Source organism: Eublepharis macularius, chromosome 3 (genome assembly GCF_028583425.1).
Source record: "Eublepharis macularius isolate TG4126 chromosome 3, MPM_Emac_v1.0, whole genome shotgun sequence".
Classification (NCBI taxonomy): domain Eukaryota; kingdom Metazoa; phylum Chordata; class Lepidosauria; order Squamata; family Eublepharidae; genus Eublepharis; species Eublepharis macularius.
The window spans coordinates 47,457,744-47,483,870 of NC_072792.1; the positions used below are offsets into that span (position 1 = coordinate 47,457,744).

The 26,127-nt window shown below is 40.1% G+C and overlaps 1 protein-coding gene across 1 annotated transcript in view; it reads right to left on the reverse strand.

Annotated features, from left to right (window-relative positions):
* RASA3 (RAS p21 protein activator 3) overlaps positions 1–26,127 on the reverse strand; it is a 187,561-nt gene that overhangs the window by 93,674 nt on the left and 67,760 nt on the right. Inside the window, exons 2-4 of the mRNA XM_054974731.1 lie at positions 23,485–23,602; positions 6,317–6,420; positions 237–331 (exon numbers count right to left, since the gene is read on the reverse strand). Coding sequence (XP_054830706.1) covers positions 237–331; positions 6,317–6,420; positions 23,485–23,602 — 317 coding nt within the window. The remainder of the gene's footprint in view (positions 1–236; positions 332–6,316; positions 6,421–23,484; positions 23,603–26,127) is intronic.

Below are 26,127 nucleotides of genomic sequence, written 5' to 3' on the forward strand. Positions count from 1 at the left end.
AATCAATTAAAACGTACTTGTAACAATACACTCAAACTTTATAAAATGAATTTGGGATTATGCTAAAACGGGTTGAAACATTCTTCACACATTGCGAAAGATCACCTCTGCCTCCAGTGTAATATTTTCAGCTAGGAAAACAATGGGACCACACAACTATTCCACACTGTAATTCTTAAGTTTTCTAGGCAACCCAAGATCTAGCAATAGAAAGGTGATTTAAAAAGTAGCCTTACCTGTACTTCTGAATCTGCATCAACATGTTGTAGCTGAAACCAGGTGTCTCTGTTATGGTACTTCTGTAGATCTTCCTTCCATATTGCTACTTTCCCTGGAAATATATCAAATCATTACACAGGAAAAATATAAGTGTTTCTATGCACATATTTCAGAGGGAAAGAATTTTATTCACTTCATTTATATCCAGCCTCTCTCACTGGGACTCAAGGTGGATTACATTTTTTTAAAAAAAATTAAACGTAACAAGAACCTCCAATCAACAAGGCAGCAGGACTCAAACAACAGCAGTAAAATTCAAAACACAAGCAAAAACCCATCTAAGACACAATAATGCCATAATACAGAAGCTTTGTGTGTGTGTGTGCAAACATTTAAAACCAACATTCCTGCTCAGGTAGGAGAGCAAAGTTTATAGAGACTATTTCTGGCCAGATGCTTTTTGCAATATGACATTCTGTTATAGTGCAGATTTCCATGCACGTCATATGTCAACATTTAAGTTTCTTTAAACATGTTCACATAGCATTTATGCTGCTGTCTTGATTTTCAGAGAATGTTAATGGGCTTTGACAGAGTAGCCAATAATCATAAAATTAAAATTATTTCCAGAGTTTAGCATTTTTTTTAAATAAGCAAGTTTTAGAAAGAAGCTGTCAATTCAATTGATGTAGTCTAAGACAAAGCTGTAGATAATTTTATTTTTGGCAGTGAAAGGCACACTCTTGTTTATAACACAAATTTCAAGTTAGGATTGCTCCATTTTAATTTCAGTTTAGTATTCTACAGTTAAGCCGCCTGTGCTTAAACTCTGTTTGCTATTCTCTTATGTAAATGAGTTCATGGATTAATATGTAGAAGGAAATGATGGAAGATATAAGAGATACAGGCTTTGCATGCTAAAACAAAGCTTATTTATGCTGTATGAAGAGTTCCTTCCTAAAGTAGGTGCATCAAACATTCTGAAAATTGATTGTTCTAATAGAAAGGATTGCATTGTTTGCTATGTGTTTTTGTTTTGAGGGGCTAACACAGCTACAAACAGTACAACCCATGGCTTCTCAGTTACTCAGCAATGAGCTCTTGACTCTCTAGAGGTTTCCTAGTGAACAGAAGCAATCTTATCAAGTGAAAAGCTCATGACTTTGTATCTATATTGGCAGACACTGCATTCATGCGATAAGAAAGCTGCCCACAGTAGCTTATCCGTGATACCCTTTTCACCTTACAACCAAGCTGAATAACGGGACTCTTTCAGAAGGAACTTGTGTACCTTACATCCCCTCCTTGGGACTTCTCTCTTCTGTTTTTACTCTAAATTAACTAGCACATGGAAGGAAGGGAAATCAAGGAGAGTGTTTGTTTCTTTAACTATAGTGCCTTTTTTTTTTACATTTCCATTATAAAACTGTTTTGCCAAGGAAGAAACAGATTTCTTCAAGAGGCAGCTAATACAATCCTAGTCCAAAAGATCCTCTTAAAGGATCTAAAACTTAAAGCAGCATTTTTAAGCCTATTGTTTGGTACAGGAGCAGTGAAGTTATACCACCTTCAGAAGCAGTGTATTTTGCTCAGGCACCTTTTTCTCAATGCTTTCAGGATTTCTATGAAATTTCACAAGGATGACAATCAGTTTGGCTCCCTTTGGATGCCTGGACACAAAGGACGCATGAAATGCTTACTTACACAGTGTTTGATTAGTAAGTAACCTCTGGCCTGTGTGCTAGTGGCAGCACAGCAGGCCATTATGTTTGGCCCACACAGTTTAGACTGGCCCTCCGCCACAGCGCGGAAGGCAATCTAAACTCCCTTCTGTCTGGAGATCAGGGGGCGGGGCCACCGGCCATGTGACATTTTCAAGAGGTTCCAGAACTCCGTTCCACTGCGTTCCAGCTGAAAAAAAGCCCTGGCGACAAGCATGGCTTATGTCCATCATCACTTTCCCAGATCTGCACAACCAACATCCAAGTCAAATCCATGAGATGTCTGGCAGCTGGGGCTTGTCTTGCTTCTAGTGTATTTGATTAAGTACAAACCCACACTCCTCTTGGTTTCAACAATTTCACAGGAAGACACTGTACTTGACCCAAAAAAGGTTTCTCTCTCTATGTATTGGTCCCTCTAAATACAATGTACTTAAGCTGACCACACCAGGTTATGGATCTCACGCAATAATGTCTTCCCCAATTTTGAAAATTAGGCCAGAAATAATTATGTATCTGTCACATGAAGGACGCTTGGTATAAGTATTCTTTTATTCTTTTAAAGATTGCTAAATGATCGCATGATGCCGCCTGCTTCCTGTTTTTAACTTGAAGGTAACAGATGCTATTACTGGCCTTCTGAATATTCTTTCAGCTATTCTTTCAGTTTGGTCTAGAGTTCTCAGACAGCTAATTTTTGCACCAGTTTTCTCTTGAAAGTCTTAAGTCAAGCTTCAGCCCGAAATAAGTCTAAGTAAGAAATAACTGTTGATGTAAAACAGTATTACATATTCATGTTTGTAGAGGCTTTTTCCTTCTGCTCTAATACAAACAGAAAGACTCACAAATTGCACTTTTAAATTATGAAATCACTAGCTGTAATAAACTGTATGAGTGTTGAAAGGCGGAAGAAGCTGCTTGTCAGTTTCACCTTGGCAGTGAAAAGTATGGAAGTCCCTTATACTTAGACCACCATACTGGCCCAAATAGCTTAGTACCATCTTTTCTAACTGGTGGTGACTATTCAAGACATCACACAGAGAGGGACTTTTGCGAGAAAGCCTTTAACTAAAAACCCAACCCTAGCATGGGATTCATACTAATTATATACTCCATCATGTACAACTTAACAAAATGTAATATGAGAATGTCACAAGGAGTATTTTTATTTGTTTAGAAAATTTATATACTGTCTGTTCAGACCTGCTTGAGGCAGCTTGAAACTAAAGCAGTGAAAACTATAAAACACAAATCATATTGGCAACTGTGATGGACTGTACTTTTTAAAAGCTTAGAATTGCTGTACAAACAGCTGGAGGACCTTGAAGGGTTAATTCTTCACAGAAACAAAGAGCCTTGACTGACAGGCCACTCCAAGGAATCAGATTGGGTAGCATGAGCTGAACAGAGAAAGACTTCTGAACTGGATACTGGGGAGAAGAGAGTCTGATTTCAGCCCTAGCTGAGAGGAGTCAAGTAAATATTGACAGTTTTGCGATTCAGCCCTGAGTGAAAGCAGTTTAACACAGACAGGAAAACTGGGGGAAAGTTGGCAAGGAAGTTTGGGAAGTAGGTGAAGACTTCCATTTAGGCCACAGAAAGAGGATAGACCTTCTAAGGAGCAGAAACTTTCCCTACTCTGTCAAAAAGGGAGTTAGCTTTGAAGAGTGAAGAGATCCCTGGTCCAGTGTGGTTAGCACTGCCTTTGGGGACCTTAAGAGTCAGTTAAAAACTGAAGATAAATACTGGTGTTTCAAGAGAAGGAGGTTGGGTACCGGAAAGAGGGTACCATCCTTATGGAAACCAAAAGAGTAAGAGGACACTCAAAGAAAGTGTACTGGAGTGTTTGGGAAAAACACTGGAACAAAAGCCTGTCAACATAAAGATTTAAGAAACTGTGAAGAACTTAAGAAACTCTTATTAGTCTGTAACATAAGAACTAAATTCTGTGTATGTGCTGATTTTACCTCAGAGTTATCTATTCTGAGTTACCTCTCAAATTTTCAACCCGATTTCACCTGACCTTTCCCCCCTAAGTTAAATAACTGTTTTGTTATTTTTGAATTTAAAAATACCTCTAGCGCCATTTAAGCTGTTTAAGTCAAAAGGGGGCATGTGTCATAAATAAAAACAAAACAAAAATAAAATCAATCTCAATAAAAACATGTCAATAAAGGCAAGCTGTAATATAAAGCACAATAAAAGTGCTTAAATAGGACTCCTCAACAATTCTATGAGCAACATACACAACTACTTTCCTGGAAAGCCTCCTGTTCAACTGGGGAAAAGGTCTTTCCTAACTGCAGCTTTCCAACACACTCTGACTGGAGAAGCAAAGGGCTGAGCCTGGAACTTTCTGCATGCAAAGTATGTCTTCTCGGACTGAGCTGTGGCCATTATCCACATTCCAGTGGCTCTAACTTTCTGGGGGGGGGGGGGGGAGCAGCTTTTCTCCAGTAAACAGTATTTCGGTTTGACCACTGGCAAAATGAGATAACCCAAAAGAGGTGCACTTCCTTGAACGAGAGGTCAGAATGCTACCCAACAATTACTACTATGTCTACTTCTACTACGACGACGACTACAACTAATTTGTCATGCTTAAAATTGGTCACTAGGAAAGGCTGTTTATTGTCTCTTGTCAAACAACACAATAGATTCCCCCCCCCCATTTTACACTCATCTTTCTGCCAGTGTAAAAAGAGCATATTCTGATGCCTTAATAATGTTATCTATTTGCAAGCATGTTTCTTGTTTGGAGTTTGTTATGTCTGTCGAGACATTTTACACACAGGAAACATTATCAAGTTGGGTTTGGGCTTCTTTTGCTGACTTCACATTACTCATTTGTGGCATATTCTGCATAGACATCAAGGAAAAAATACAAGAAATCAGAGGGGAAACAGACAGCGCAGTGGGCAACTTAACACAGCAGCATTTAATATTCTACTGGTCTCAAAATGAGTTTTTTTTCCTTTATTGGTTTTACAATTAAGTGCATCTCTCTATATAGGGAAGCAGCTTGTAAAAGATAAAAGGTTTTTGTAAATGTGTGTGTGTGTGTGTGTGTGTGTGTGTGTGTGTGTATGTGTGTGTATATATACATATATATATATATGTATATATATATGTATGTGTGTGTGTATATGTGTGTGTATACATACATAATTTATAAAAACTCTCCCTGTTGAAATGCTACCACACAGGGTCATTTTATACGGTTCTGGGTATTTTGCATTGCAAAGACACCCTTTTTATCTCATTAAAAAGTATATAGACACACAGAGTGATCATACTTCACCATCTAAGGCAATCTCCTTTGAGAATATCACACACGGCAGGGATTTTTAGATATTAAAAAGTGAGATTATGAGCCTTATTTTGAGCCCTTAGACTACTCCAATTTGTTCCATACTATACATCAATATAACTCTTATACATCATCTTATATTATCTCAGTAATCCTGGAAGATAACCCTAAGTAGTGAGCCATTTCCTTATAAGCAGATAGAGCAATTTGTCTTGTTTATGACCACCTGCTGAAATCATGGCTGTGCTGAGATTTGAACAGAGGACTTTCCTCCAAACAGCTCAGCATTAAGCCACCATTCTATGCCAGCTCATGTTATTTCACTCATGGTAATAACTTGAAGGAATGCATTTTCTCCTCCATATTGTTCCATGCCTCTCTTATTTTTGTTTTCATTTTGCAACTGTGTTGCAATATGCCCTTTTCAGCCCTAAAAATCAGTACCTTCTGTATTCTTCATTGGAAAACTGCCAAAATAGAATTTATACCCCTCCAAAAAATATGTATATCCTTACTATTTAAAAACACCATGATAATCAAGCTGGACTCATTGTTTATTTAAGCTACAAGAAGAGTAAAGCTCTCTGACCAGTCTAGTAAGTTTAAGTGAATGAAAACATGAGTTTAAATTTAAAACATTCAGCAATAACCAAGGTTGACTAACCTCTTTATCCTTCTTAACAGGTAAATTAAAGCCATGCTGTTTGTGAAACATTAAGGTAAGTTATTTCAAAAGATTTTTTTAAAAAAACCAGGCCCCTTCCATATCACAATGAAAAAGAAAAACATTATACTCATCCAGATTTGGGGAGTAGTTTCCTTTTTTTATTACTTTAATTACTGACAATTTTCTTTAAACTCATAAAATGCTTCCTTAAAACTCAAGCACTGTGGAGAAATAGTCATTGTCCAATTAAAAGAAAGCAAGGAGGAAGTTGTTTCCTAGTGAAATCCAGTGTTCCCTGTAACAAGATTCGGAATGCTCACAACTATATTGTTGTCCTAATAAGGAAAATATCAAAAATCCTAGAGCCATATTTGAATTGTACTTGCACAAAACACATACCGATTATTGAATCCCTGCGGAAAACATCTCTGTCAAAAATGTAAAATGATAGGTGACGAAAACTCCGCGGAATTTCACAGTAAAAGTCTTCTCCATAAAAGGGGCTGTGTAAAACAAAGAGAAAAACATTAGTAGTGGTTGGCAACTAAAAACCATTGGATCAAATCTGGCCCATATAAAGTTGCCCCCTCGGCAACTGTAAACCATCATCCTGTATACTTCTTTACCTTGAAGGTTAGCTTACTGCCTGCCACTGGCATTTTAAAGCCAGTTTCAATGTTCTGTCCAGATTATCTGGCTGCATTGGTGGTAAGAGATAAGATAAATGTAGGAAAGGATCCCCCAGTGTTATTTTTGAAGGAACTGGCTACTGTTAACAATAATAAAAATTATAGGTCATATTTTGATTCAATTTAGAACATGCAGTGCAATTCTAAACAGAGTTACTCTCTTCTAAATCCATGGAAGCCTGTTAGGATTGTACTAAATATCTTAAATTCTCTTTTCCTTATTAAAAAAACAATATTGAAGTCTTGAATTTTCCCAAGGAAAAGCAGATATTTCAGGTCATCACAGAAATAATGAACTATACATTACAACATATTTTGTAAGGATATCCTGGTAGACAACAAATTCAGTGGCGTATGTTAATACACATATACACACACACACAAATTGGATCAGACTGGGGTGAAGCACTGGCCTCATCAGAAATTTAAACTGCTTCTCTTGAATTCTACTAATTGAAAAAGGACAGCAATTATAAACTTCTAGCAAAAATCCTTTTAGTTTCTTCTACTATCCAATTATGTTAAAGAATTATGCAAAGGCAAACTTCAAATAGTTTTGCATGTTCTGCTGCTAACATATTGTGACACTGATTTGTTCAAGCCCTCTGATGTTACCAAACCCATCTAGATAACTAAATCATGAATCAATAACTGCCATACAGAGTTCTTAAAATGTGCATTTAAACTAAGCTAATTCTTATTAAAAGGTAAAGGCATGTCTTTCTGCCTATCTTTTTTACCCTTTATAAAAAAATTACCTACTTTATTGTCCTGTAGGACACAAAACTTGGGACAGATTCTCAAGGACAGGTTATAGGGAAACTCTTCTCTTATTTTATTGTGGGAGTTGACATGCCTATCATAAGAGGAAATATGAACAAGTTGTAAATGGAGATATTATCCTGTGTTTCATGCACATGCAGTATGCTTTGCTTTCATTTTTGTAAACACAATAATCAAATCAATACTGCCTGAGGTACTGCCACCTTTTCTACCCATAGCCTCACTGTTTAAATCTGTAAAATATATTCTACTGCTTAATAGGAAGCCTGAAACATTAATAAACATAACAGTCATCCAAAACACTCAGGCTTGGGTTCAACGAACAGTAAGAAGAGCTCCTGTGGCGGGAGAAAGAAGGATTTTCATCACTGTCCTTCTACAGCCTCTCCTGCCACATCCCAGGCAATTACACTGGATGTCCCAAATGTCAAGAACAGCTTTATGGACAGCACAGGGAGAGCACAGAAATAGCAAACATGTCTTCCATAATATAAGTTCAATTTGTCATCCGGTGAAATGTTCAAATTTGGCTGACTGTGCCCTTTACTTTTAAGCAATGGTATTAGCTGAATGTTGTGAGGCCTTTGGTTTAACTTGCTCGTTTGGTCTCCCCAGCCCCCTTTTTTTGTAGCACTGTAACTTCACTGAGATAGCCGAATGAAATTTCTACAGATGGTCAGGTCATCCTTTTTATGAGGCAATTTCCAACAGCAGTGCAGTGAAGGTCACCCAGTGGAGCTCGCTGGGTGACCTTGGGTCTGTCACTCTCTCTCAGACAAGACTTCCTCATAGGGCAATTGTTGTCAGGCTAAACTGGATGAGGGGATAACAAAGTTGTAAGCCATTGAGTCCTCATTAGGGATGAAAGTAGGGTATAAATATCCAAAATAAAAAAAACCCACATACCTGTTCAAGGGGACTAGAAATATACAAAACACACTGCAATATAATATGCACCTTGAGATACCAGAAAGTAAGTGTGTAATATAATTATCTTAACTGAAATCTGAACACCTGCTTGTCCCCCACAACTGTTTTCAAGAAGGGAAAGAAACTCGGATCATAACATGACATCTGGAGCAAAACCTCACAAGCCCTATGATTTATTCTTTGTATTTTAGGAGAGGGTTAATATTGGTAGAATGCCAGCAATGAACAATAACAAATAGTATTCATATAACATTGTAAAAGAACCTATAATAGTTGCTTATGAAACACTACTAAAACAGCATCTGTCAAAAATGCTATGGACTGTGGATATTAGATCCATTTACTGATAAAGCCCTTAATTTTCACCATATGCAGACCAGAAACTGAGAAAAAGATGGAGATGTCCCCAGCTGAGACCAGAACTGAAGGAGGAATGGAGCCTCTCTCTTTCAGGTCCAGATCTGATGCTTCATCATTGGATCATACCATAATCACATTGCAATATCATTTGCCATCTGATCGAATAATATTTGCTATCTACACTTTATTTAGTAAGCAGTAACACCATTCCTATGGTGCCTGTACTCAAGACTGGAAATGGCTACTTGCCTGATAGCCTGTGGTATAAATATTATTGTGAATGGATCCTACAGACTTGGCCTAAAGTGGAATGCCTGAGGGATAGCCAGAACCTATGAAAAAAGGAACCGTGACTATCTAAGCACCCATCAGGGCTTGGAGGCTGAGACATCCCTCCAAACCCAGCTGAAGGGAAGGGGCAGGTATATGTAACAACATATGAGCAAACAGCAGCCAGAGAGAGAAGCTGTGTACTGCTGCCCTGTACAAGTGTCTCCATCTCTGTTGTACTTGTACATTTATAAATAAAAACAAAACACTACAAAAATGTCACAAGTCTCCACTGCTCTCTTCTCCCAAGGGAACCAACACAGATAAGCAGTCCCTGGAATTACTGGCTGCTTGGAGAAGTGGGGAAAACACTGTGTAGCAATATATTCCACATAACAAGGCACATTCCACTTTATTCTCTCCTTCCAAGCTGTCAAAATGTAACAGTAGTGTGCATGGAAAAAAAGCATTGCCAACCTCCGGTGGGGCCTGGAGATCTGGAGTTACAGCTGATTTCCAGACCACAGAGATCAGTTCCTGCAGAGGTACTGGTAGCTTCAGAGGACTCTACAGCATTATACACAGCTGAGGTCCCTCCTCTCTCCAAACTCCACCATCACCAGGCACTATCCCCAAATCTCCAGGAATTTCCAAAACCAGAATTGGCAATGCTAGTGGACAACCATTCTAGTAGAGCTTTTTAAGGGCTAATAATTTTTTGCTGGTTTATTCGCATGGCTGCAACTGAGTTCCCAAACCCCCCAAACTGCTCATGTGGGGCAGGAGAGGGGGGCGGGAATGATCAGCATCTGAAGAAACAACAGGTCTGCTTAAACTGCAAACTTTGCCTTGGTAGAGTCCTTTGGTAGGGACTGTATGTAGTTGATGGTCACCCTAATCAATCCAAAGATGCTTGGGGGTATAGAGCTCGATTTATAAACTTAGGAAAAAATGCTTTCTATGCTACTGTTGGCAGCACTTCACATTTTAACTGCAATAAAATAAAGAAAGAGAAGCATATGGCCAAATGGAAGACTAAGAAGATCTTCAAGAACAGAAATATTGTTAAGGAGCAGGCCCTTTCAAACTTAAAGAAGCACAACTTGACCTTTCAAGCTGCCATTAAAGGACTGTATAGCAGTAGAATTCTTTGTTACTATTTCTAGCTAAAAATAGGAAAGAACAAAAAATAAGATGCAGATTTCCAGGGTCAAACAGCATACAACTATAGATGCAGAATTGAAGCCTTTAAAAACATGAGTTCAAGGTATTTCGGAGATACAAATGTAAGTTGTGGCCTGCATCATTCTTTTTAAGCAATAATTTATACACGGACACATAATTATGAGTCTTCATGGATGGAGAAAGTTCTCTCAGTTCAAGGCTTAGGAGTCACACCCATGCCAAGGTCAGCACTTGAGTTAAACACATTTTAAGTCCAGGCCAGAAGGTCTGATGATACAGCAGCATAATACTCTTTGACTGTGTAATGCAGTATTAAGACTCAGTGGTTAAGTGATCCCCTACAGATGACTGCCTTCTCTCCCCATCCAGCTTGGCTCCCTTTGGGGTCATTTATCATCTGCCTTTCCCACTGTGATGTGAGGAATTGCTTTCCCAACAATAGCTTTTACTACCCATTTTACAGAAGGGGGGAAATTGAGGGCCACCAAACAGATTGAAAAGAATAGCCCTCCCCTTGTACAAATAGGAGGTACTTTACAGCAAAATCCTAAGCAGAGTTACTCCAGTCTAATCTCATTGATTTCAATGGACATAGAATGGAGTAATTCTGTTTAGGATTTCACTGTTCATTTGCACAAGTGGGGATTCCCTGCACACACACAGACACCTCTCAAGCCACAATCTCCAATGGCCCCCCAGTTTGCAAGAGTGGTAGTGAGAGCAGAAAGGGAGAGTAGCACAAAGGGAGAAGCAGGATCTATCTCCCAAACTGAACTCCACTTGTGGTTTTCAGAATCCTGTCTAGTGAGTCCATGGCAAAGGTGGATGACACTACTCAACTACCCTGGTTCTCCATGCCCATCCTATAATGCCAGGCATATTCGTTTATTCATCTCCTGATTTGCAAACCAGTTCCTTGTTCAAGGTTTTCTGCTTCCTCCCCGCCTTCAGGGGTTCTTTTTCTCCTGCAGTCTTGTACAATCTACTTTTTAAAAGGTGATCATCCTTGATGGAAGTATTAATCAGGTGTAACAATTGAAAATGATTATATATGTGGGTGGACATAGTCTCATGTCTTAACTGTGAATTTTCCAGAGTTCATCTTCTATTCTGCAAGATGATGAATTTGTGAAATTAAGGATAAGAGTGTACAAATTATTCATGCTGAAGCTTATGAAATTATTCTGGTTTGTACTATCTTGGGATAAATTGAACCCAAACTGAAACATTTAAAACCATTTAATAACGTTTAAAATGCATTTGCAAAATATCATCTCACATCATTCAGGCTACAATTGTTTGCTCAGTTTAGAAGATGTTAAACACTGCATTTCATTCTCAGTACTGAGAAATTAGAAATGCATAGTTGATTGTTATTAAACTATTCCCCTCTGGGAAGAAGTGGAGGGAAATGTATAGTGACTAATAACACAATATCCCAAACCAGATCTCTTACATATGGATTTTAAACGTCTTTAAAAATAAAGCAATTAAAATGCCACAGAGGATGTATTTTATATCCTCTGACTGATCCACAATGTTTGGAAATGCCTGATTCATCTTTTTGGATGCACTAAAGAAAGTTCACATCACAGTACAAATGGCATGAAAACATGAGAAACAAATGCATGTGTCTACAAACTGCCTGCCTTAACCTAGGCAGGGCTAGACTGATCTTGTCAGCTCTCAGAAGCTAAGCAGGATCAACCCTGGTCAGAGCTTGGATGGGAGACCACCAAGGAAGTCCAGGGTTGCTCCACAGAGGCAGGCAATGGCAAACCACTTCTGTTCATCTCTTGCCCTGAAAACCCTTCCCAGTCACCAGAGGTTGTCTGCAACTTTATGTCTGCAACTGGCTGATACATTTATGGCACTTTCCACTGATAAGAGTTCCTTGTACAGCTCAAGTATTGGTAGAACATGCATTCACGCCTTATGGCCCAATTCAGCTCTGGCTAGCCATTCATAAATACTGGTGGATTCACAGAGATGTGGATCCCCGTATGCTTTAAAAGGCACAGCCAACAAATGCACACACAAATGCATGTTTTTTATAATGCATAACGGGGGGTTCTGTGTTGAAATGGTAGGGCACTTTGATGGTAAGAAAGCAAGAAACCAAGCACACCACGGCTGAGATAAATGGGTAGGATCCAGAGCAGTGCTTCCATCAGTGCAAGGACTTCTGTTCACAAAGTGGGCCTTTCTTGCCTCACCCCTCCTGTGGCAACCCAAAATGTCCCCTGAAATCCTACTCCATGAGGAGAACTGCAAGGGGCAATTTGGACAGAATCCTTTGTGCCCATGGAAATCCAGCAATGGATCCAACCCTGTATTTAATATAAAACATTTTAAATAGTAAAAAATTTATCTTCACACGTTTTTTCCCAACCTGGCTCTCGACAAGCCTCCTCTTCCCATCTGTATCTGTCCTTTTCTTTATGTCTATTTTTTTAAAAAAACCTGTGGGTCTGCACCTTGCTGATTTTTGAAGCACCTACCTTTCTTAAGATATTAAAAGACAGCATTGAAACATATGCTAAGTATCTCAACATCATCTTTAACATACAAACTGGAAGTTCACGTCACATGAAACCACAGTTTAATTAAGCTAACTGTGGTTTAATGTGATCATCCAAATGTGGGCCTTGCCACTAAAAATGGTTAGTTGGGGAACGTTTAAATAGGACCCAAAACCAGGGTTTTATATTGATGCATGAAGCACAGTCAACTATGATTTCACATGATGCACGAATGCAGGCAATCTGGCTTACTCCTAACTTGTTGCTCACTGCTGCCATTGCCGCAATGCGGGCCAGGATAGCAGCCAGGTCTCTGTAGGGGAGGCAGCGGAAGAGTAAAGGCAATAAAGGCAGCATTCATTGAGCCAAACCAGGATTTGAATGCTTGTCTGCAAGCCTTCCTGGTTTCAGAATCTAATGATAGTTAAAATAAAACACAGTTTCATGTTATGTCTGAACTGAGCGCAAAACAAAAGACTACTGACATCTTAGACACTGGTGGTAGAAAGAAATACACAAAACGTATTGAAAAAAGAGAATTCCACCCAGCACTAGCTGGCAGAGTTCGTATCAGCTCACTGATGATCTGCCAACTGTTTCTTAATTCTACCATTCTGATGGAAAAGAAAAACAGGGGTAGAGGAAACATACAAATTTTTATGTCTAAACATTTACAGTGCAATCCTATTCTGAGTTACCCAATGATTTCAATGGATTTTGAGTCAAGGATTACACTGTTAATTAGCCATCTCAGCCACACTTGAGTTTTCAACATTGGATTGAAAAAAAAACCAAAGTTTCTCCATTCCATCTCTGTGTGTTTATGAGTTCCCAAGGACAAACATTTTGAATATTAGATGATGTACCATTAGAATATCAAAAAAAGTCACCCTGGCACCGTTCAAGTTTTACTTTACTAAGCAGAAGCCAATCCCATCTAGTGTCAAAAATATCTTTAATCTGTGCTGACTGGAAAAAAAATCTTTCCTTAAAACTCTGGCTGATACATTTGCCTTCTGGTAAACTCTACCAAAACCTCTTGAAGCCCTTTTGGAAAGGACAGCTGGGGTTTTACTATGACTTGTAGCTTTCAGCACTACTATATCCTTTCCCACCCCCATCCTCAACCTTGTTTTGGATTTTCTCTTACTCTTCCAACTTTCCTACTGGAGACAGACAATGAGGGAAAGAGTAAGGGACACAGAGTTGGAAAAATCCCAGGTGCCGGTGCACATTAACATATCTGATAGTTTAAGCATTCATTCAGCTCTGAATACAGCTGGCTCCTAAATATTTGATACTAGCTCCCAGGTATTTCAAATATTTTGAACCTTGTCGAGACACACCTTTTATGAGCAGTTTGCCCCTTGGTGTTAGGATCTGGTCCAGAGCAAAGCAGAGCCATTGAATGAAGTGAAAGGCATAAAACTGCACAGCTTGCGTTTCAGCCTTACCAAGTAGCACCTTTTTGCTCCAGAAGACTGTCCAGCTACACTGAAAGACCTGGTTAAAAGCCTATGGGTTATACTGGACCCAGCATTGCTGCTACAGAGGCAAGTTAATACAACTGCAAAAAAGGCCTTCTTCAAACTCAGTCTAGCTTGGAAGAAGGCCCCCTACCTTGACATGGCTGATCTGGCCACCTGGACCTATACCATGGTAACATCAAGACTAGACTACTGTAGTGCACTCTACACAGATCTCCCCTCAAATTGGCTAGTCAGAATGACAGTTGGATCTGACAGGATTTTTTTTTTAGTTAGCAGGTGAGAGTTGAGAGTGTGGAGTCTGACAAGGAGAGTCAGACTTGTACCACTCTGAAGTGAGGGAAAACAGAACATTTGCCCTCACTGTGACAACACTGTCTTAAGGAGGACTTCCAGTTGATAAGTCCAAATACAAAAGCCAGCACAAAATCAAACTCATTTACACAGCCAAGACAGAACTGAGGGCATTTTTTTGGCAGAGTGAGTGGGTAGTAAGTGGAAACTCCCATTAAGCAAAATGAAAAGGGTTATGTCTTATGAAGAAGAAATAATTCCTGCCCAGTGTTTAGAAAGGTGGTTTTGGCTCTAAAGAAGAACCTGGGTCTGTTGTAAAGGGAAAAGAGTGCTGAACTAAGATCTGGAAACCTATGTTTAAAAGTGAAGAAACACTGTTACTGTAACCAAAGGCATAAACAAAACACCTCTCACTACCAAGATCCAAGAATAAGAAACTAAGCTTAAAGGAACTTATTTTGGCTGTTACTTTTAAAGTATTCTACCAACAAATTTTACCTCAGTAATTTCATCCACTGACTGCTCATACTCCATTCCTGCCTGTTCTATAAAGTTGCTGTTTCTTTTGAGAGTTATTCAGCCTCTAGTGCCATTTCATATAAAGAGTATGAGGGCTCCTGCTTTCCCCCCTATCAAGTTTCTGGGCTGGGCTAAAAAGCCTAAAATATAACTACTTATCAGGGTGGGACAAAAGGACCTTTACTACTTTAAAATCACTAACAGAGACATGCTACTTGAGTGAGGCTGCTCAGCCAAAGCAGGCAAACTTAGATTTTAGCAGGAAAATCTCCCTCAGAGTAGAGAAGTGAAAAGGAGGGTCCATCATACCTGCCCTTCAGTTCTTAGGCTCAGTTTAAGGTTTTGGCTATCACTAGGGGTGTGCACCAGGGAAATATTTGGTTTTCCCGAAGCAGTAAACCCAAAGTGGGAAACAGATTCGGAATAACCCAATACCCGCAGTAGCAAGCCACTTTGGGTTCGGGTTATTGGAAATCGCTTCGGTCTGCTTTGAAATGATTTGGAGCATACCGAAGTGAGACCCCCACCTCCGCCCTGAGACCCCCTTCCCCCAACCCGAACCCTACTTATCTTTCCTGAAGGCCGCAGCAGGCGCCTCCATCACTTGTGCTGCCACTTCGGCTGCCACAGCAGCCAGCAGGGCAGCGTGGAAGGCCACAACCAGCACCTCCACTGCCTGTGCCACCACGGTGGCCAGCAGGGTGGCATGGAAGGCTGCAGCCGGTGTCTCCGCCACCCGCACTGCTGCTTTGGCCTCCACAGCGGCCAGCAGGGTGGCGGGGAAGGCTGCAGCTGGTGCTGCTGCTTCTACCGCTGCCAGGATGTCACAGGTAAGTGGGGTGGTGGTGGGAGGGAGCCCTTTAAAAAGTCCCCGAAGCTTCCTGAAGTGATCCAAATTGCTTCGGGAAGCTTTGATTCAGTATTTCTGAATCGGGGCCATTATACTGGCCCTGATTCGGAAATACTGAATCTTTACAAATCGGGCCCGGTTCAGGGATTTTCCCCGAACTGGGAACCTGAAGAGCACACCCCTAGCTATCACATACAAAGTCCTTCTTAGTTTCATGTAGGTAGCTGTGTTGATCTGCAGTAGAACAGCAGGATATGAGTCCAGTGGCACCTTAGAGACCAGCAAGATTTTCAGGGTATAAGCTTTTCAGCCCTTCTTCAGATATGAGGAGGAGTGGAGTTCCCTGAGCCTTTATATCCCAGTCAGGAGGCGACAGGGGTGAGGCAAAGAAAAGAACCAGGATGTAAAGGTACAATGTTACAGTGCAGCTTGAAAAGAACAGAGATGTAGTGAGACAGGAGTTCTATATCAGCCCCAGGCTGTACCTCCCAAACCAGCCCATTGTTCTGAACTTTTGAACTCAGTTTCAGCAATCTCACGTTACAATTTGCCCCTGAAGCTTCTTTGTTTGATGACAGCCACTTTTAGGTCATCAGTGGATGTCCTGAAGGATTAAAACCACTGGTTTTTGAGTGTTGTAACTGTTAGAGTCAGATTTATGTCCATTTATTCCATTATGACCTATTTGTCCAGTGTAGAGAGAGGAAGGGAGGTCTCTTTCCTCCCCAAACCCCCCGCCCTCTCCAGGCTGTACCCCCCAAATCTCCAGGAATTTCCCAACCTGAAGTTAGAAACCGTAATAGCATATATAACATCGCAAGATGAAATAGTGAATTAATCTGCAATGTTATCATGTCTAGTGGTTCAGACAGATTTGTTAGTAAAGGGGGGGATGGGAGCTGTAGACTATACTATTGTACTGTCTGTTGCTTTAAGCATGCTTCTACTGGGTACTTTCCTCATCATTCAATATGTCATGTTAAGTTGCTTATATTTTGTTTCAGCATTATTTCAGTTCTGTATCAGATTCCTGGTTCCCCCTCCCCCAATTTCTGTAACCCGTACCTTATTATATTATTTATTGAATGTCCCAGCTGTTGATTGTATTGACTTATACTGTCTAATCTACCTTGAGTCCAGTGAGAAAGGTGTAATATAACGTGAATAAATAAAAATAAACAATCTCTCCAAATCTTGTACACACACACAATGCAAATGTTATAGGCCAAATCATTAACCATGTTTAATTGAAAGTATTTTTCAGTGATAGTCAGAGAGGTACACTACCTAGAGTACTAGGCTGGGATACAGAAATTCAGTTCAGTCGTGACTGATTCCTTGCAATGACAATTTTGTGCTGCTTAAGGATCATCTTCTCTACATTCAGTGGCATTTAATATAATACCATATTCCCCATAAAAAGTTATCATCAAAGACATGATCTTATTGCCTACCAAACTGAAAGCAACATCCTTCATCCAAGTTCTGATTCTATCCGCAATTTTTCTCTGTTTCCTCGTTCTACAGCATAATTAATCTCCTCTGATGTTTCCCAGTTCACTTAAACACTCATGAAATAAATGTTTAATTATCACTTCTTGTTCTCTTGGGAGAAAGGGGGATTAAGTGCTAGTTTTTACTTTGTAACAAGCCAAAATCACTGTTCATTTTTTTTTGGGGGGGGGGGATATATGATTATAATTATGAAATATTTTTTAAAGATTAGTAGCTTTGGTTGAATATAAAAACAACTCCTCCAACGGAACAAAATCTGATAATTAATTGATTCATCAATGCCTGCTGTGGGAGAGAGAACAGGAAGTAATTAAGCTGGAAGGACAAGAAAGAGATGACAGCATCACTGAGAAACCTTTGACTGTCCCCATGGGGCAGCTCAGCTTTGCAACTGACAAAAAAAATCTGATCCGAAAAATAATCTGAAAAAATTAAACATAAAGATAAGGCAATAAAACAAGTTGATTATAGTGAATTTCACACAGGGATGGGAGTTGGTGGATTCCAGTACTGATGCAGCTAAGGCACAACAGCAATAGAGCCTTCACGTGGCAGCTTTCCTGGCAGTTTCCTTGCTCTAGTTCCCTGGAAGTGGCCTCTACCATCCCGGGCCACTAAGGCTTTTACATTTTTTAAAAAATAATCAGCACTAGAATATCATTATATCAATATACCATAGTAACTACAGGTCTAAGCAGATTCTCTGCATTCCCAGGTTTCATTTTTTTAAAAAGGTAAGTCTCAATCTCCTTCCCTTTCTGTGATATACCTTTTCCCTTATATCTCAGCAATGGAAAGGGCTAGAGACTTACTTTTCTAACACTGAACGCTGAGAATTCAGAGAACCTGCTACACCTATTGTTACAATGATATGTCAATTTCTTGATAATCCAGAGATGATTTTAAAAACTAAAAAGTGCCCCTGATGGTGAGATGAAAAAATGGTTGTTGGGGAAACAGGGTCAGAAAAAATGGCTGCCTCATGGGCCAGAATATCCAAATTTATCCACCCACACAGCAGCATTTACTGACTTCTTTCCCAAAATTTCAGAGCAAAACAAGTTGGAGAAAGATCACAGAAAATCAGGGGAAATCCCCAGAAGTGCACAAATGTACCACAATGCTGTGGAGAAGCAGGAAAAAAACACGCTTCCCAAAAGCATTGAATTCAGGGCAGATAATCTGTGTGGACATTATCTGCAAAAACTGAATGAACAAATTGTAGCAATTCCATACTAAACGGCTAGCACAGAATCAGTCCATCAAGCTTACTGGGTGATCTTGCTGTTTCCTAGGGATATGCACTTAAAAAAAAGGGTTTTTTAAAAATTCAGGTATAGGGAAGGCCATAAATATTGGTATTCCTGATATTTGGGTCCTTAGATACTGGTTTTGTATTTGACTTCAGGTTTTATCAAGATTCCAAAATTAACTGGGACCATTTTTCCCTATGGAGGAATCTTTTGAGAGGGCTGGAGGGGCTGTTTTTGAACAAAATTGCACCAAATTTGCAGTGATAAGGGCTGCTTCTCACTAAAGAACCGCCCCCCCCCCCCCAAGTTTCAAGAAGACTGGACCAAGGCGTCCAATTCTACAGATATCTGAACAAGATGCCCCCAACCACTGTCCATTGTTCCCTACAGGGGAGAAAAATCTAATGCTTTCTCCAGGGCAAAGAAGCCTTAGCCAACACACAAGAACAACCACTGACCAAAAACTCCCAACTAAACCCGATATAACCATTGTCAAACCAGAGAATCCGAACATAACCTGGCAGCAGAAGGCACATTTGAAAAAAAAATCTCTCCCTGAAGCTACAGATAGTTGTAGCAGCTTGTTTTTCCCTTCTTACAGGTTTTCCAGGCAAAAAAAGGGAGGGAGGGAGGAGGCGATTCTCACATACTGCTCACCAGAGAGTGCTCAACTGTCTGTCCAATCATGGAGATTCTCTCTTAAACCACATGGGCACTACCAATAAACTTCGTGATGAGCACAAACACGTTTAATTGTTGTGCTTGTGATGTATGATCTTTAGGGTTGCCAATCCTAGGTTGGGAAATTCTTGAAGATTTGGGGACGGAGACCTCAGCAGAGATGAGATGCCATAAAGCTCACATTCCAAAGCTGACATGTTCTTCATGGGAACTTTGTAATTTGGAGATCAGCTGCGATTCTGGGAGAACTCCAGGTCCCCAGTGGTCCCATTTCCCTCATGCTCAGAGTTCAACTGAACAGTGCTGAGGAGGCCTAGTTGACATTTAATGAAATACGTAAGAGTATTTGGAACATTCAGGTATTCGTTGTACACGAATGAGGCATGCCTACACACTTTTGCAATCTGCCCCAATGAAATGTAATATGAAGAAAATCATCAGAGCTCAGATCAGAACCACAAGTGACAAAAGGCACAGATTGGACACTTGTCAGCTTCCCTCAAGTTTTGATGGGAAATGTAGGCATCCTGGTCTCGCAGCTTCGCTCTCTGACTGCTGTCCAATGGACTTTTCAACTGTCACTTGTCCAACATTCCGCCAAGCTACCTACATTTCCCATCAAAACTTGAGGGAAGCTGACAAGTGTCCAATCTGTGCCTTTTGTCACTTGTGGTTCTGCTCTCAGACATGATCGAAGTTCTGAAAAGAATTTTTAAAAATGGAGATACTAGTTTTTCCATCTCTCGAGGCTGGAATATGGTCTGCTGGATGATCATATTCCGTGCCATCTTTTGAAATCAGTAATTGGTTCAAGTTCTGGTTTGGAAGAGAGATTTATGCTCATAACTGACTTACACCAATAGCTATGAAGAGAGATTACCAAGGAAAAAACACTGTGCAACAGACAGCAGGAAATGTGTATGTCCTCAAGCCACAAGACTTGCCTGTTTATTAATTGATTGCTTTCTACTGTTATTTTGTTCTTATTACACACCATCGAAGTACATGGAACATTTAGCATAATCCAAAATATGGGGGCTGGGGACAGGTTCCTTCCCATCACCACCCAAAAAAAGCTTATAAGCAAATGTTTGACAATAGGAAGAAAACAATATGGGTAAGGAAAACACAAACGAGAACAGCAAAGTAAGCAAGGGATGTAAGCTAATACTTTGCTTCATTTGGGAGTGAAGATTTTGAGATCAAGCAAGAGTTTTGTGGAAAATACACCTTTTCTCCTTATTTGTATTTCATTCTTTTATTTGCTTTCATTGTACATTATTGACCTAATGACCAATGTATCTTAGCTGCTGCTTCTTACTACACTTTGCAGAAACCTCTTGCTCCAACATCCAGTCATGTTTGTCACCCAGTGCATAGCAAAATGTGTAAGCACTTTAGTCCTGATGTTAACACAGTATAACTATCCTTAACTGTAGCCTAAATCGACTCAGCTGTTCTTGCAAGAAATAGGCAACCTCATTTGTCAGTCAAGGGTGGGTGGAGTAATAAAAATGTTCACTCCTTAAAAGTGGGCCAGTCAATACATTGCATTTGCCATTTTTTAGTTCGCAGCTCAAATTCCGACCTGGGAATCAGAGGCAGTCATTAAAAAGAATGCAAGTGTGACTCCATGAAATTCAACAAAAACAGTTCAAATACATTCTCTCTTTACTGCCTCTGCTCACGTGCCCCCAATACCCTTTCTCTTCACCAAGGGTGCTCAGGAGGATACCATAGAAAAAATGCAGACTGCAGAATGTCCCAATGGTGGCACAAGAGACTGCAAATTAAATCAATTACATTAGATTGAGGAGGTGGAAGTGAGAAACCGTAGGAAATCTGAGAGAGATGGTGGAAAGCAAGGCCTTAGTGTGGATGAGATATTAAGAGTTGGGTTGTGGGATGGGGACCAGGAAGATCTGCAGTGACAGTTTACTGAGAGAGAGCAGACATGTTGGTCACAATTGCTCTCTTCTATATGAAAATTTGTGCAAAGAATTTACAGATCCGGTTATCAAGAAAGTAGAAAAGGATATTTGGCAGAGACAGATATGATGCTAAGAGAAAGGAAATATTTGTCATTCACATCTTGGAGCTAAACAGACTTTGGTCCACATAAACATTGCCACCATTTAATTGCAGAGCAGCCTCAATGTACCACTTCAGTTTTATAGGAATGCCTAAAATAGCGTTTCTGTTCTTCCTTCTTCCCTCAAAGGACTTATTTTCTCAAAAGGAAAGGGTTATTGGATTAGTCCAGTAAAGTGACGTCAATGGAGACAATAAACCCTCCTCAGAGAGATTTTAATGATCTTCGAATTGTAAGAATGCTCTCCATACACCTTCCATATTCTGAACAAGAGAGGTAGATTTAAGTGGCAATTAAAAACTCGCCAGACACATGTATTTGAAGCATTCATTAGAACACTTCCAAGTGACTGTGTTTAGGGTCACAACTTCTCATCCCAATCCTAAGCATCTTTACTTAGAAGTAAATCCCATTCATTTCAACAGGATTTATTTCTGAGTACTGCACGCTGAAGGCTTCAGGCCACTATAGCAATATAGCTGCTTATCTCTGTAAATTAAAGAAAGTCCAGATGCAGAGATTAAATGGCAGAGATGAAATGGAAAAGATTTATAGTAGATACCCTGCAAAAATTAGAAACAGGGACAAATTAGATGCTGGTTCTCAACCACTTTGATACTGGGAATGAATACTGGGCTCAGGCACAGTTGATAATGATTACCCCAGGAGACACCCCCCCCCCACACACACACATACTCAGTTCTATCCTAAGACTCTACTAAGCTATTCCTCTGGAGCCAGGAGGCTTTCTACAATGCAAGATGCTTTTGTGCTGGTGAGGGGAAAGCCTCATGCATCAAAGGAAGGCTCACAGGTGAGAGGACCATGACATCATTAGAAGGGAATGGTAGGATACAACCGTTATGGATTGGCCCCCTAGAAAGAGAAATAAGTCTGTCCTGTTCACAATAAAGCACAAACTCCATCCCACAAGACAGGACTCAGTATCCAGATATCACATCTAGGTCACCTTTCACAGCATCCTATCAACTGCAGAGGGAGGGGGGGAAATTCGATGCAGAATTTCCCCAGTCTAATACACCATACTTCCACTCATTACACATCTCACTAGTTTGTACACCACATCATTTTTGAGCCATTCACAAAACACACAAGGGTCCTTCAGGAGAAGTTTATTGATTAAATTCTCCTTTGGAGGAAGTTTTGAAAAGACACCCCATTTTCTTCATTGATCCAAAAAGGTAAGTCCCCACTGTAGCAGAACCCCTGTAATAAAGGTAACCAAGGAAGCAGTCTTTTGCCAAGCTCAGATACCTGCCCTGGGAGCAAGTCCCATCCATCTTTCAGACAGAGGGAGGTTCTGAATATTTTGTTTTCTGTATTCTGTCATTTTCGCCCTTTTATGGATTTCCCTGTTTGCTTCATTTTATGTTCATTTTTAAAAAGTAGTATGATTTTGATTTTGGGTTTGAGCAACTCGCTGCATCATCCTTCCCTTGTCTGCGGCCATTTTAAGTTACTTTATCATCTCCCCCCAAAGAAAGGGATGGGGGGCCTGTTTATTTACACATACACACAAACTCACATTCAGGGGGGTGTAATATGGGCTGAACTGGAGCAGTCTGTTTAGGAATTGGCCTAGGTGGTGGCAGAAGAAAACTACCAAGGGTTTATCTCTCCGAGTCCAAAAGCACTAGACATTAACAGAAAGTGCAGCTGGAGCAAAGAAACTCAGCGATCTGTCAAATAGTACCTAGCATACCCATTACAACAACCTTTTGCATTTATCTGAACATGGATTTTCAGATAAAGTTGCTATCTTTTATTCATGGTGAGGAGGACAAGCATGGGGAAGGAAGTGTGCTAGCCCAAGATCTACTGTCTTATCTTACTGACCGCAAGTTTTTGATGGAGGAGGTGGAGAAGCAAGGATCTTCAAAGGGTCAAAGAGCTACATTATCTATGAACCTTCTGTAGAAGCAGCAATGTGTAGTTCTCAGGAAAAGAATGTATTCTGTAGTTGGAGGGAAAAGATCCGACAGGAAGCCAAGTTTATAGGGGAACCTGCTGAAGCGTTTTCCAGAAAATAAAATATACATCTTGAAGCCCAAAGAAGCATAAAGCTGAAAACAGCTAGAGGGGAAAAGGCTTCTGTGATTCAGGAAATGTTCGTTACCATAGTGATTTCTCCACAATTTTGGTCCTGAAAACCTCTTCCTGGTCCAGGTTTACAGTACAGTAGCAATCCCTCATCTTGTTTGGCCCTGGATAGGTAGGAAGATTTTTGGCTTCTCCTAAAGAAAAAAGTAGAAGTCAAAATTAGAAAAAACATTAACTCACACTTAATTCATGAATGCCCTGACCTGGATAGCCCAGGAGAGCTTGATCTTGTCAGATCTCAGAAGCTAAGTAGGGTTGAACTTGGTTAGTCCCCAATGAAGACCAGGATGGCAGAGGCAGGCAATGGCAAACCACCTCTGTTAGTCTCTTGCCATGAAAACCCCACCAAGGGTCACCATAAGACAGCTATGACTTGACGGCAAACTCCATCACAATTCATAAATAAACTTTGGAGTTATGAACCATTTTCTCACTCTGAATGCCGGGCATCAAATCTTCTTATGTCATATTTGCTTCATTTTTTATTGAATGTGCCATGGGCATACGAAGTTAGTGCTCTATTCCAATCCCTGATGATAGGCCTGGTTAATGCCCCCTTGCCCCTGCAAACACATCAAAAAAAGGGCCTCTGCAGATGTTTGGGAAGTGGCGCTGGCTCACAGTGTCTTCCACTATGTGAAATTTTCAGGTAACACATGAGCAGGAACATGTAGTATACTTGTAAATTTAAGGTTCTGTTGCATTAGACATTTTTTTGCATTTTTTAAAGCTTTGTAATCCTAGGCTTACTGCATTGTTTACTGGACACCCTTGCTCTCTGATTGAATTGTTATTCATATTTTGTAAGCTGCCTTGAGTCTCAGTGAGAAAGGCAGGCTAATGATAAAAATAATAAAAGCACTTAAGAGTCTTGAACAAAGATGCCAGACAGACAGGTGTTAAGCTTTGTAACATTTGTGCTTATTAAGAAATACCCCTCCCTGTGCTGCATTTTATAATAAAAAGGCAAGAGCTGGAGAAATATTAATCAGTGAAATAATTTAAAAAATATCATATTTGATTTCAAGAACAGTATCAAGCATATAGTTTAAAATATTATTCAGACTTTAAAATGTAACCTCACCTGATCTGCTTTGTTTGTTAATGGCCAACAGTAGAATGTTTGGGTGTCTTTGCAAGTTACTTTTAGCTGCCCTATCACCTCTTCCAGAACATGGGGCCAATATCTCATGAGATGGTACTATGCCAAGGTCTCTTCATACACGACTCCTAGGCCAGGGTTTCTGGCATTACAGTAGGAAGAGAAGCCACATTGCAATGGTGCTCAGGCTCCAAAGAGAAATTAATCTACTTACTAACACTGACACACAATCGAGTACCTCTCTTTTTATATTTAAACATCTTAACATAAAGGGACGAGTAGTCCTCTTTCAAGGACAAGCTTTTTCTGCTCCTTTGAAGTTTTCAGAAAGCACGCATTTCAAGTGCGTATGTTTTAATTCTGCTTCTGTTGTACACAGAGACATCATTATCCGATGACAAAGCCCAGAATACACTTTCCTGACAAGACACCAGAGGATGTAAGATGTGAAAAACAAAGCTTGTTAGCAACCACAAACTAGAAAAGATGAATGAAACCAAAGTGACAGGAAGAAGTGTAACCATTTATCATATACCTGCACTGAAGAATACACTGGTTTTAAGAAGCACAAGGACACGAGCATCTCATGGGATGGAGCTGCCTGTTATTTGGCTAACCCAAGTTCCAAGGCTCGCACTTGCCCAGGAAATGTCAGTGTAAGGGTGGGGGGCAATTGGAGAATCAACAGGCAAGAGAAACAGGTATTTATCCCTTCCCCACATTTTCCTGTCCAACTTTTTAAAAAACATTTTAATGTATTTAGATACAAACAAACCAAAAAGGCTACTTGTCAGGACTTATTTTATTCATCAGACAACATAGCTTGTTTCCTACATAGCGAACGGTTACAGGGTAATTTGGCCATATCCCAATTGCTGATGGAGTATTCACTGTATCTCTATGGTACAGACACCGCAAAAACCCATAGTTTAAACAAACTATGGCTTGTTTATTTATTTAAACTATTTGAAAAAAATATTCTGCTTTTCTTCTGAACTATAGGATTCAAAGTGGCTATGTCATTTTTTTAAAAAATCACCTTAAATCTAAAAACTGTAGCAATAAAATACAAATAAGTAGAAAAGCAAGCTGAGGTCAAAGCTCACTAAAAAAATGCTGGGAAAATTCTGCTTTATGGAGTTTCCAGAACCTCTGCAAGGTGGAGAACTTCCTCACACCCTTGGGGAGATTGTTCCGATAGAACAGCAATGACCACCCAGAAAGCCTGAGCAGAAATAGCTGTTACTGCCCCAAAAGATGGAACAGCTAACAGATCCTGTTTAATTATCAGACCTGTCAAAAAGGCACATATGTGTAGATGTGGCCTCACAAATGAGAGGCTGCCAGTGAAGAGCTTTAAAAGTTAACAGTGTTGTAATTAGGGTTGTGGGCAAACTCCCAGCAGTCTTCCCCTTTGTATTCAGTGGGAGAAGGCAAGCCGCCCACTGACTGCCCGCCACTGGCAGGCAGCCTGGGCAAATGGGCACACATGCATCCACACCCCACTGCGATGATGTCACTTCTGAAAACATGGCAGAAGCAATGTCATCATGGCAG